This window comes from Helianthus annuus, chromosome 7, assembly GCF_002127325.2.
Source record: "Helianthus annuus cultivar XRQ/B chromosome 7, HanXRQr2.0-SUNRISE, whole genome shotgun sequence".
NCBI classification, from domain to species: Eukaryota; Viridiplantae; Streptophyta; class Magnoliopsida; order Asterales; family Asteraceae; genus Helianthus; species Helianthus annuus.
In genome coordinates this window covers 110,050,384-110,064,019 of record NC_035439.2, presented here as the reverse complement: position 1 = coordinate 110,064,019, position 13,636 = coordinate 110,050,384, and the positions used below count along the sequence as shown (strand labels likewise).

At 37.5% G+C, this 13,636-nt stretch overlaps 1 protein-coding gene across 1 annotated transcript; it reads right to left on the bottom strand.

Annotated features, from left to right (window-relative positions):
- Nucleotides 1-3,921: 3,921 nt before the first annotated feature.
- LOC110893258 (G-type lectin S-receptor-like serine/threonine-protein kinase At4g27290) lies at nucleotides 3,922-13,420 on the bottom strand. Its single transcript, XM_035974966.1, has 7 exons — nucleotides 11,995-13,420; nucleotides 11,756-11,896; nucleotides 11,515-11,669; nucleotides 11,229-11,439; nucleotides 4,594-4,831; nucleotides 4,372-4,522; nucleotides 3,922-4,227 (listed from the first exon to the last, which is right to left on the bottom strand). Exons 1-7 carry the CDS (start codon nucleotides 12,794-12,796, stop codon nucleotides 3,922-3,924), a joined length of 2,004 nt encoding a protein of 667 aa, XP_035830859.1. The 5' UTR covers nucleotides 12,797-13,420.
- Nucleotides 13,421-13,636: the final 216 nt, after the last annotated feature.

Here is a 13,636-nt window from a genome sequence, read left to right as displayed (position 1 = left end):
CTGTCATCGGATTTTAAAAAGAAAAACAAAATGGAGTGTACGAAATCCAGATATGGTGGCTTTAGGCGGTGGTGGTTGTGAAGATGGTGGTAATTGTGAAGATGGTGGTGGTGAGGGTTTGGGGGAGTTGGATCTGAGCATAACAGAAGGTTGTGGTGGTTGTCGTTGGGGGTTTTTGGTCACCGGAGGTGCGAAGTGGTGGTGGGCAGTTCTGTCGGTGGTGGTGGCAGAGAATGTGGTGGTGGTGGACGTTGGCGGCTGAAGTATCCTAGATCTATCGTTGGTGGTTTTTGCAGCTCTAAACATCCCAGATTTTTCGGCGATGGTGGTTTTCGTTGGTTGTGTCGGTGATTGTCGGAGATGGTGTCGGTGGCTGTCGAGGTGGTGGTGGCTGGATGATGGTGGTGGTGGAGAAAAGCTGGATAGAGAAAGAGAAGAGAGTTGATAGAAGATAGTTATAAAGGGAGGAATGAGGGTGTGAAAGGACATAAATACCCTCATGTGCCTTGCACATGATCTGACTTAACATAAAATTCTAACCTGGTTAGTGCTAAAGGAAGAAAGGTGTGATGGTTTTCCAAACAAAGGATTGTGACTGTAATTATTGAAGATAAAGGTAATCCATTGCAATCCAATACAAACATAAAGGAGAAAAAGTGTAATTTACCCTTAAATTAATCTTCCTATACTAATAAACAAAAATCTTTTTTGGACACGTGTCGCTCTCTGGTGCTTTCTCATCTTATTTTCTTATTTATCTCTCATATTAAATAATAATAATAATTTAAAAAAAATACTAGATAAGAATAAATATTTAGATAAGGATAAACTTTTGTTTTTATTATGAGCATATTAAATAATAATAATAATAATAATAATAATAATAATAATAATAATAATAATAATAATAATTTTAAACAAAAAGTTAGATAAGAATATAAACGTTTATTTTTATTATGATCATAGTAAATAATAATAATAATAATAATAATAATAATAATAATAATAATAATAATAATAATAATTTTAAACAAAAAAATTAATTAAGAATAAATGTTATTGAAATTATGGTAAATTAAGAATCAAATGTTCCCGTTTGATATATACTAAATAATTGTATTATTGTTTTATTTTTCACTAGAATTAAATTATTATTCTAGGTCATATGCTTCTATCAAATTGTAAGTGTTTTTAAACGCATCACTATAATGGTAGGCATATGCTTCTAAATTGTGAACTTTAAACCCATCATTTTTAGATATAAAGAACATCACTATAATTGTAAACTTTGAACCCATCATTTGTCGCACATTGCATCAACATGTATAAAGAACACCATTTCTAAATATAACAGTTCTATACTTCATTCAAAGAGAATTTATTTCTCGATTTTACGATATAATTCATAAAAATGATGAAATATATAAAATGTGGGGATTGATCTCTACCTTTTTTGTATCGTAAACTCTCTTGAATACAAATTTAAGACGGGTGTTTTACGAATGAAATAAACAAATAAGTATGAAGGTGCATAACAACTAACTAAAATAATTGTATATCATAATTTGAATGTATCATAAAAAGGAGATTCAAACCCATGTAAATATGTAAAACATGTGTTTTTAACATAATAATTATATTTTTTTCAACGCCTGCAATATACGAGTTTTTTTAAAGATATATCTTTTTATTATCTATTATATAAAATTATGCAACCCGTGTAATACACGGGGTTCTAACCTAGTCAATTTAATATAAAGGAATGGTGGTTATTTTCTAATCAGTCGAAAATTGATGATTAGGTTTAAATCTCTTTTTAAATTTCATTATGTCGATGATGATGGTTACCATCATTGTTTAATTGAATTGAATCTGGATTTTGATATAACTTTTAATAGATTGGTTCCACTGATTCCTTCCATTCTCAAACTAGGATAACGTTTTTTTATCACTTCAGTAATCTTTGTTCAAGTAGGGGGATCTAGACTAAAATTTCGGGAGTAACGTCCAATTTTTTTTTTTTTTACCATATTTTCTACAATGTAAACGAAACTAAAATAAAAACACGATAATAAATAAAGTTAAACACATAACTAATAGATTTCTCCACTTTGGTTTTTGAAAGCTTGATATGTCAAACTTAGAAAACCAATCTTTCTTTTTTACTAAAATCATTAGAAACATCTTAAAAACATCACTATCTTAGATATGTCAAACTTAGAAAATAAATCACGAGGATTTAAACCATACATGTTTTCTATCAAACTAGTTGGACCAATATCATCATTTTCTTGCATATCAATATCAATATTTGAAATTTGACCGACATCATCATTTCCTTGCATATCATTAGGCTCGATAGCAATATTTGAACTTAGAGCGATATCATCAATTTCTTGGAATTTCCTTTTTTAAAAATTGCTAAATAAGAACTTGATTAGAATGTGGTTTCATCTTCAAAGTTCCAAGTACCTTAATTTTAAGGGAAATTGAATTTTAAATCCCACATAGAGGTGGTTGGCCAATAATATTTACACCTTCAAATATTGTCACTAACAGTCCCATCTTTAAAAATAAATCTCACTGGGCCTTCACTAAAAAAACTTAACTCTGTTAAGTTTGGTTCAATTTTTATTTTTTCGTATTTCAGGCACATATTTAAGGGCTTTTGATCAGAAAGAGGATACAAGTCAATTGATGTAAAATTTACCTTGGAACGATGCTTCAAACGACGCAAAACGATGCTTCAATTCGGGTGTTTAAATTTTCTAGTTATCAAATATAAAGCAGTTTGGAACACTGTTTTAAGGTAAGTTTTACCTCAAACAACTCGTATCCTAGTTCTGATCAAAAGCTATAAGACATTAGTTTGAAATTCGGAAAAAAAAAACTTAACGGAGTTAAGTTTTTTAAATGGAGGTCTAGTGACAATATATGAAGGTAGAACTATTATTGGTCAACCACCTCTAGCCGGGATTATTAAAATCAAATTTCCCCAATTTTAAAAGAAACAAAATGTAAACTATAATCAATTGCACATAAATGTATAAACCCTAAGTCCCTAATCAATTGCAAATAATGATATAAACCTTAGAAAAATTAAAATCAATTGCACATAAACCCTAAAACCAATTGCACATAAACCGATATCAATTAAAAATAAAATTTAACTACCATCAATAATTAAATGTAAACCATTAAAAATTGCAATTTGCAGATAATCAATTAAAATTTGCAGATAATCAATTGCACATACCTTCTTTATAATGGAGACTTGAGACCGGAGATTGGAGATTTGGAAGCGTTCAACAATTGATAGTGGGTCAGTGGGAGGCAGAGTGGCGACGTTTGGCAATCGGCAGTGGGAGGCGGAGGAGGGCGAAGAGCGGGAGGTGGGAAGCGACTTGAGGTGAGGTCGCTGACTTGATGATGTTGTGCGTTGTGTGCTACTGTTGTTTGTTCCGTTCAAAATCAGACCTAAATCATTAGGGCTTTTAAGGCTTAATCAACCACGTGGGCTGTTGTGTTTTAATTATGTGGGTTATTGAGTTTTAAGTATAGTGGCCTTTTAACCGTTTATTATTATTGGGCTTTTAATCATAAATTTGCGATTGGGCTCTAAATAAAAGCCCAACTTTTTTGGGTCTACGTCCGCCCTTGAACGGCAATGTCGCGTTCGACTCGTTCAAGACGACATGACGCGTATTGCGAGCTCTGAAACAGTGATACAATGTCTTCGATACTAAACTAATTATATGTCAAGCTAACCCATATATACAACTGGGTTTAGCTCATTCTTTGATAAATGACCTTATCATAATTGCATACAAATGAGTGTTCTTTTTGTGATTCTAACACACGATATATAGATTACTCTATCATAATTGAATAGTGAACATCTAAACACATACAGTATACTTTTTATCGAGCTTGTAAACGGGTTATGGTGATTTCATCAACAGAATCCAATGTTGGTCCAGATGAAATACATCCAAAATCTGGCATTTCTTCTTCGGTGAAAAATGCAGGTTGTTTAGGTGGAGGCAAAGCATTCTCGTTACCTAACATGAGAACCACCGACAACATAGTTGGTCTATCTTCTGCATGATGTTGCACACATAACAAACCAATATGTATTGATCGCAACACTTGAGACTCAACACACGAGGCTCCCAGAGATGAACTCATGAGCTCAAGTGACTTTCCTTCGTTGTACAGTCTCCATGCCTAAGTAACGTCAAAAACATGAAAATTTGATCTTAATGGGCAAGCTAATAGTAAGAAAATATTTTTGATGTATAAAAAAACCACAGCATCATTTCAAACCACCTATCTCCCATATCAACAGAAATCCTATAATCCGAAACTTACATGTCCAATAAGGGTATGGTTATGTTCTTCATGAGAGAATCCTTGGTTTTTCTTCCCACATACAATTTCAAGCACCAAAACTCCAAAGCTATACACGTCGGATTTTACTGAGAAAAGCCCGTGCAGTGCATACTCCGGAGGAATATAACCACTAGAAAGAAGTTTAATATGAGCACTTAAAATGGAATAATGCGATCAAATGATTTTTTTTTTAATTCTTACTAGGTTCCAACCACTCTGGTAGTATTAACTTCAGTTTCATGTCCACTAAACCTTCTTGCAAGACCAAAGTCTGATATCTTTGGGTTCCAGTCCTTATCCAACAAAATATTGCTAGCTTTCAAATCTCTATGTATGATATTTAAGCGTGAATCATGATGCAAATAAAGAAGTCCACGAGCAATCCCATGGATAATATGAAAACGATGAGGCCAATCAAGTGTTGAACTTCTGTAGGTCCCTTTCCGGAGGATGACGAACCTAAACCTTGTTATACTAACCTACTAGCGAGTGCGGAATCCAAGCTAGCAATCAAACCGGGATGAGACAAGTATAAACACAAACACACAAAGATTCACCGATTAACACCACTGTATTAATACGTATGAAAGGTTTCGGTTACAAGCACTATGTTCACAAATCTGTTCTGCGAACTCTCAAGTGTGTGTGTGTGTGTGTTCGGACAGAATGCTCTCAAACTCTCTATCTTTCTATCTGTGTGCCTCTATCTAACACAACACACTGCATGGGTATATAAATACCCATACACAGCAGGTCTGACCGAAGGATCCGATTGATGGTCCGAAGGATCATCTTTCGAATACAATGCTCTCGAAGGATCAGCAAGGACCTCGAAGGATGATCCTTCGAGGTCTATCAATCGAAGCATATCTTTCGAGTTGATCGAAGGATCTACATTATCCTTCGATCACTCATCCTTCGAGTCAGACAACTTACATCAAATTTACTAACTGTTGACTGAGTCAAACCAGGAGGACGGTTGACTTGGTCAACTTACAAGACTGACAAGGACATCGTTTACATCGTGACCGAATACAGACAAAGTACAGACACAAGTGCACCAACAAACTCCCCCTTGGCTGTAGCTTTGTCTTTATCTTCTATAGTTGTAGACTCGTCTCGAACTTCGATGGTCTTTGGTCTTCGAGTTCTCAAAACTCTGATGTCCTTTCAAGTCTTCAATGTCGGAGGATCTTCAAAGTCTTCACGTCTTGAAAGCAGAGAGTGGATCAACAAACTACCCGTATCATGTAGGAAGTGTGTTGACAAACTCCCCCTTAACATAAGCTCCCCCTTGAGTTATGCTCGCGAAACACTTTATCTTTATGAAGTGAGATCCTTGAGGTGTTGATGATGGCCAGCGGCAACTCGATCATCTTCATCATTTGAGTGCCTTCACGTCGTGTCTTCATTCCAAAGCTTTGTCATCGACCATGTTCTCCCAGCCTTTAGAATCTGCACATGCAAGAAATCTAAACGCATAATGAGAACACTGCTTGGAATATAGTTAACATAAACAAATGACACACTGATGACCATGTCACTATCAAACACCGTCCGACAATATGAAAGTTTAATAAATTTGTCAATTTTAGTTTAACTTTCAAAACATGCAAATTTCGACCGTTTATGAAGATTTAGTCAGTTCGGTTTTCGTTCAGGTTTCAGGTAACGAAGACTAGAGCTCCAACATCGTACGATCGAAAATAAAGTAGAAATAAAATCTTTTTGGCTTTTACAAAGTTTATATTAAAACTCTCCTAAAATCTTTTTGGTATTTTTGAATAGATTAAAGGGCAACAAGTTAATATCCTTTGAGTGTTATCAAACGACATCACCGCTAATGCCGTGCTGATATGCACCAAACGACGAAACTGTTTAAAATAAGACAATAAAAGTTAAGCAATAGATAAATATATAAAGACATTCTTTTTGCGAGTTTCGAGGGTAAGAGAATCATATCAGTGTACGGTCATGCCAGAACACTCTTGTTGTTCAGTTAGTTAACATTAAGATAAGTATCCTATAACAATTATCGGTATTGTTATCCACTTAAGCTCAACTTATCAGATGTAATCATGGCGAGGGGATACGTTAAGGTATGATTTATACTTACCGACCGGTGTTCATCCACATCACGACACATTCCCGTATCAAGGTATGCACGAGAGTTCATCTTACCGGTGAGTATACCGATTATCATCTGTTTGACCGTATATGATGTGAGATACTCACTTATTTTGATTTGAAAACAAGCCCTATGTGATATAATCACTTATTGATGAGGAGCTTGATTTTCATATGCATGAGGGCACAGGTGCAAGTCCGTGAACAGGTCAGTACTTCCGTACAGCAGAGAGACGAACTTGACACCCGGATAAATGTGATATTTTATCACTTATTTGTTTTGGACATGTGATTGTTTATCACTTATTGAGGTCGAATGCAGTATGTAATATGTACACGTATGTATAGTATCATGGAAAATCTAGACTTGCGTCCCCGTTATTTTTCGGTAAAAGATACAACCATGATACCCAGATGATAAGCAGCATAAAGACCGAATATCTCAGAACCTCGGCAATCTATCAAACGAAATTTCGGTACTAAGACCATATGCCAATGAATGGTTCCCACCTGGTCTTCAGTCGATTAAGATTTATATCATCCTGCACACTTTAAAGTGATTGTGAGCCTACCGATACATCTTATATAGAGCTGCTTATCGTTTTTCATTTAAAGTTTAAAGAGGTTTGGATAGACCACTGATGTACTATCATTTTCTCTTTTGCTCGCCAGGAAACTCATTTTTGTTTTTCTATTGTTTTTGTGTTTTTGAAATTTTTCGATGTTTTTGGATTTTCATATTTTTGGATTTACTCCCCCTAAAATCAATAAACTAAGATAAATTTAAAACACAAAGGTATTTACAAAAATGATTTTCCGATGTTGGTTTTACTCTTGCTTGACCTTAATGCCGTTTGTTTTCTGGAAACCATTTTAGTCAATTCAGTTTTATCTTTCTTTAATGTCTCAATCATTGACTTAAATTCTTTTTCATGGTTTTCGTAAAACATGTTGGCTTCTGTGCATTTGGAAAGGTCCACAGTCAATTTCTGATTGTGGAGAAAAGTCACATCATACTTTTCTTGCAAAGCGTCATGCTTACTTTGCAAGTCACTCAAATTCTCATTCACAGTAGTATGTTTGTCTTGCAAGTCAAACAAACTAGCTTGTAAAGCATCATGTTTGCCTTGCAACTCAGACATACTTTTCTCCATATCAGCACATCTAGCATGCAACCTAGTACATTCATCACAATTAACAGCAGTGGGTTCATCGACACATACCTGACTTGATGAACCGTCGACATTAGCCATAAAGGCTGAATGGAGAGAAGACGAAGTATAAGCAGCTTGATCCACCAAAATAGATCTTCTTTGAGTTTCTGCTGTAGCTTCCTCCAAAAGCTCATCAAAGTCAGCATCATCCGAAACATTAGATGTCTCACCCATATGATCATCCCCAGAATTGGATGATTTTTCATCAACACTCCTGCTGTACCCAGACGAATCTTCATCTTCAGACGATTCACCACCACTGGCAGAAGATTCTCCACCACTGGTGTGAACTAACTCCTTCACAATCTGAGCAAAACATGCTGTTCCATCGGGAGCATCACCACCCAACTGGATTGACCAGTCACAACCTTCATCCACCTGAACTGCAAGTGCTCGGTTGGTTTGGTTGTTGACAGGCACCAATGTACGCTCATTGTTTCTGTTCTGCTGGTTGCCTTGGTTCCTGAAGGGGTTTTGATTCCCGTGTTGAGCTGGCTTTGTGCACTCCCTTTTAAAGTGACCCCGTTCACCACAGTTGAAGCACTTAACAGCTTGTTTATCGAACCCATACTTGGTGTCTCTCTTACTTTCCAAGCTGGTTCTTCCAGTACTTTCCATCCAATCCTTTGCTCTTCTCACAGCACTAGCAAAGGCCCACTTGATGTCCATCAAGTCCATCTCTTCTTTATCAATCTGCCTGTAATCTTCTTGTGTCAGATTAATGTTGCCAATCTGACCTTCTATTAACCCACAATACGCGCTCACTACAGTGTTAAGCAGCTCCATGTGTTCCTTAGCTACTTCTACACTGATTTTAGAGAAGCTTGACGTGTCGAGCTGTACGGTACCTGACTTTGATTGTTGACCAGCAGATGATGTTCCTCCATAACATGCACGTTGTTGTTGAGCAGGAGGAGGAGGAGGTGGTGGTTGTATTGGATTTCCGTACATATCTGTGGTGGGAGGTGGCTTAACAGGAACTTGCACAGGGTTGCCATACATATCCGTGCTAGTAACAAACGCCGTTTGAAGTGGAGCATGTGGACCGGTTCTTGCCGTCGAAGAATTGGAAGTTCCACAATACATCTCTGGATTTTGCGCCACTGGAACTCTTTTTGCCTTTAATGTTTCCTCCTGATCCTTGTTTTCCAAAAGCTGCACGAAGTCGTTGATATTAGTGGTTCTCAACACTCCGTTGTACTTCAGGATTTCCAAGAAACTACTCCATTGAGGAGGCAAAGCATCAGCAAACTTCTTCACCACTTCAGCTTGAGTTGTCGTTACACCATAATTGTCCAATTCCGTAAGCAAATGATAAAACCGGCTTGTCATATCTCCCAAGGACTCCTTATCCATACAAGTGAAACCATCAAATTCTTTCTTGAGAAGATCATGACGCATTTGACGTGTTGCTGCATTTCCTACTCCTCTAGTTTTCAATCCGTCCCACAACTTCTTTGTTGTCTTGAAGCTGACAAACTGGTGGTAGATATCCCTGCTTAACGCCTGGGTGAGAATGGCGTATGCCTTCTTTTCCAGATCATAGGTTTTCTTTTTATCTTCTGGAAGGTCGGCAAACGTAGCAGTATCTGAAGCAGCAACCTCTATGGCTTAATCGAAATCTGTAGTGAAACGTATCCACAGTTCGGTATTTTGACCAAGAACATATGTTTTAAATCTCTCAACCCATCCTGAATATTCATTCAAATGCATCAACTTTGGAGGTCGATTCAAACTTCCTGTTTCGCTTTCGCTTAATAAGATACTTTGAATGCTCGGAGTTTGATTCGATACCAATGCCCATTGATTTCCCTGAGAAGATGTCGATACCGGAGACTCGGCCCATGAAGGAGATGACCTTGTATTCGTGTATTTTCCATCGTCTGGAGCCGGTGTACCCCACCATGAGGGAGTGACACCTGAACTTGTATATTTACCACTATCTGGAGCCGGATTCCACCAATTCGGATTCATGATTGATAAGCAAAATAAATGCTAAGTGAATATTCCGAAAGATCACACAGCCGAAGGATCCTGTTTGAAAGATCTAAAATCACAGAAACTTGTTAACAACAAACAGACCACAATCGAAAGATCAAATCTTGTTCGAAGGATCAACAGTGCTCGAAAGATCACTGTTGTATCTCGAACAATGATTTCGAAAGATTCACAAGCTCGAAGGATTCACTATTTGAAAGATCCTTATCTTTCGAGTATATATCCTTATCTTTCGATGAACTGTCATTCGAATAGATTCCCTGGTCGAAAGATATGTTTCGGACTCCGAAGGATGGGTCGAAAGATGATGATCTGTCAATCCTACCTTGATCGAAAGATGGTCTTTCGATGTCGAAAGATATCTTTCGAGCGACTCTGACACACTGACACTGATGTGAAAGGTTGGTGAAAAGGTGATGTGATAGGTAAGGTCAACTTTCGGCAAAAGGGTATGGCAGACTGTACTTTCTTACCAACCCAAGATTTTCAAACAAAAACTTACCCAAAATGGACAACAACCAGTCACCGGAATAATGACCGGAAATTGGCCGGAAAACACCAAATCACTTAAAAACAAGTTTTAAGTTACCCAACCCGCCTTTGAACACTCCCGGAGGTTTAGAACTCGTTTTTCAGTTTAAAAGTGCAATAAAAACTCCAAAAACGGGTGCAAAACCAAATGTCCAAACACACCAAGAACTTGAATAAAACCCGGTTTTAAACAAGGTAAAGAGCCTTAGCTCTGATACCACTTGTAGGTCCCTTTCCGGAGGATGACGAACCTAAACCTTGTTATACTAACCTACTAGCGAGTGCGGAATCCAAGCTAGCAAGCAAACCGGGATGAGACAAGTATAAATACAAACACACAAAGATTCACCGATTAACACCACTGTATTAATACGTATGAAAGGTTTCGGTTACAAGCACTATGTTCACAAATCTGTTCTGCGAACTCTCAAGTGTGTGTGTGTGTGTTCGGACAGAATGCTCTCAAACTCTCTATCTTTCTATCTGTGTGCCTCTATCTAACACAACACACTGCATGGGTATATATATACCCATACACAGCAGGTCTGACCGAAGGATCCGATAGATGGTCCGAAGGATCATCTTTCGAATACAATGCTCTCGAAGGATCAGCAAGGACCTCAAAGGATGATCCTTCGAGGTCTATCAATCGAAGCATATCTTTCGAGTTGATCGAAGGATCTACATTATCCTTCGATCACTCATCCTTCGAGTCAGACAACTTACATCAAATTTACTAACTGTTGACTGAGTCAAACCAGGAGGACGGTTGACTTGGTCAACTTACAAGACTGACAAGGACATCGTTTACATCGTGACCGAATACAGACAAAGTACAGACACAAGTGCACCAACAACTTCTAGATGCATCTGCCAAGAAGTTAAGTTACTAGATTATTTGGAACATAATGAACAATAATATGTGTTTGTGTATGTGCATGGGTAGTGAAAATTTGTATGTCTAACCAAAGATAAACGAGTCAAGACTTTTTTTTGCCATGTATTCATATATCAACATTCTTTCCTTTTCCTGAATGCAGTATCCAATAAGCTTTACAAGATTTCTATGCTGCAGTTTGGCAATGAACTTAACTTCATTCTTGAACTCATCTTGCCCTTGTGTTGAAGTTTCCGACAGTCGTTTCACAGCTATTTCTTGTCTATCTTCCAACACGCCCTATAATTCCCATTTATGTTAGATATAATCCTCACTAAGTTTTAATGTAACATGCACATATATTGATAATATTACCTTGTAAACCGAACCAAAGCCACCTTCACCAAGCTTATTGTTGAGAGAGAAGTTGTTAGTAGAATTAGCAATGATGGATAGGCTATAAGACGACAACTCTTTATCTTCCTTGCCACTTTCATTGGCACACTTCTCGTTCCGGGCTGGTACTCGACCTACAAATTTGGATAGTGTGAGTGTGTTTACCATGAATTCTAGTTTTAACCCCTCCCAAAAAAAAAAAAAAGATTGTTTGGGTTACCTAGTATTGTCTTGTGAGATCTCTTGTTCTTTCTCCATGCTAAATAAAGTGCTAGAATGAGGATCGAACCAAGTAGAGTTGACACAACTATTATGATCGTTTGCTTCTTTTTGTTAGAGCCGTGTTCCCGGGCTGTAGGGCCTTCAATCCAGATACATATAAACACAATAGTCATGTTACTGTTTGATATTAGATAAATCATGAACATTTTGTAAAAAGTTTTGCAAATAGAGCCTTACTTGTTAGCTCAGAGGCAGGCATTCTAATGTATAGCTGTTGAGTTTCGTCATCCAAGCGTATATCCACTAGATCACTGAACCATAGCAAGCATCCACTTCCGCCATTTGTAATATCTGAATTAGCATACGCCATACACAAGCAATTCCTCTTGCAGGCAACTTCACATTCGGCAAGTGTCATGCTCTGATTGTACCATGAGACATTTGTGTCAGGGAATTTTACACCAGTAATATTAGGAAAACTATCCCCATATCCGTTCTCATTCCCACATGCTAATGGCTCTATCCGTTGACACCCACTCGACCAATCTGCTCTTCTCCAATCTTCAGCGTTTCGTGGTTCAAAACCGTCCAGGCAACTACAAGCAGGGGTGTTATCAATGTTACAGACTCCATACGGACCGCAGATGGAATAACTTGCACAATTATCATTTGTTGCAGTTGAAAATGCATTCCAGCTTTGTGTGAGATTTATCCAGTTTAAGTATTCAATATCTCCATCCGGCTTCAAACGCATCCTGGAAGCCTGTGGGCTGTTCACAAGATTGTATCCAAAGTACCTCCCTGTGTCATTAAATATAAATTGTATTGAATTACCACCGAAATCAGGCATGCCTTTAAACGTAGCACCATTCCATGGTCCGAATCTCGACTTTGAATCCAAATTCTGCGTCTCAAACAGTTGTGGATACCCATTTGGAGCCACCCGAAGAACATAAGGACCTGCAGACGGGTCATCTTCGGTCTTCCATGAAGTTAAGTGTCTGCTTTTTCCTGTTACCAAGTCTACACCAATTCTCATTCCTGGAAGAAGAGTGTCTCCAGGATGATCAAAACTTTGCCAGATCAAAATCCCCTGATCACGTAAAACAAGATTCCCATATTTAGTAGCTGTGCCACCAAACTAACATATCCAGATGAATTAGTTGACCAGATAACCATGTTGTTACCGCTGAACAGTTGCAATCCACCATGGCTAACTCTGAGCTCACCAAATACATTGGTCAGTGGAGCCTCTGTGTTAGCAACCCAGACGGCGGTTTGAGGTGATATGTTTTTAAACCATATCCCCAGAAACCGGTTTCTAGAGCTTCCTGGACTAAAAAACCCAAGTTCGTATGTTTCATCAGCTGAAACAAGAGTACTATCGCCATCTCGGATGACTTGACCAACTGTTATGGTGTCCTTCGCTGCACAAGTTATAAAGATTGGTATTAGAACACTAGAGTATAAGAATAATAATGCTAGCTTCTCCATAATCGAAGTTGCTCAAAGATGATGATCGGTCAAGAACTTGATATATAGAAATATATGGTCCAAGTAAATGCAATTTGATACAATGTGACTAAGTTATCATAAAGCAATCTATAATACAACTTGCTTCACAGGTTATTCTAATATTTGAAACTTGAAGGCCCCATGCAGAAAAAATAAACAACGAAGTTTCTCATGAGTTAAGCTGGCTTAAAGGTCCAGATGCGACAACTGTGGGTTGAACATAATATTAATGGGCTGCCAAAACTAATGGCTTACTTTCTTCTTTTCGGGTTATTCGCTGTTGACTTGAGTTAACCATCAGTCTTTTTAAAATGCTAAATTAAATGTCACTATATGTCTAGATATATTAAGTTATGCAATCTTT

What these genes read in the sequence shown, in the direction of transcription:
- LOC110893258 (XM_035974966.1), bottom strand. Translation starts at nt 12,796, where the DNA reads ATGAGAATTGGTGTAGACTTGGTAACAGGAAAAAGCAGACACTTAACT. An exon ending in GCCTGCCTCTGAGCTAACAA is followed by an intron (nt 11,897 to 11,994) that starts GTAAGGCTCTAT and finishes TCTGGATTGAAG; the next exon opens with GCCCTACAGCCCGGGAACAC. An exon ending in ACCAGAGTGGTTGGAACCTA is followed by an intron (nt 4,523 to 4,593) that starts GTAAGAATTAAA and finishes ACTTCTTTCTAG; the next exon opens with TGGTTATATTCCTCCGGAGT.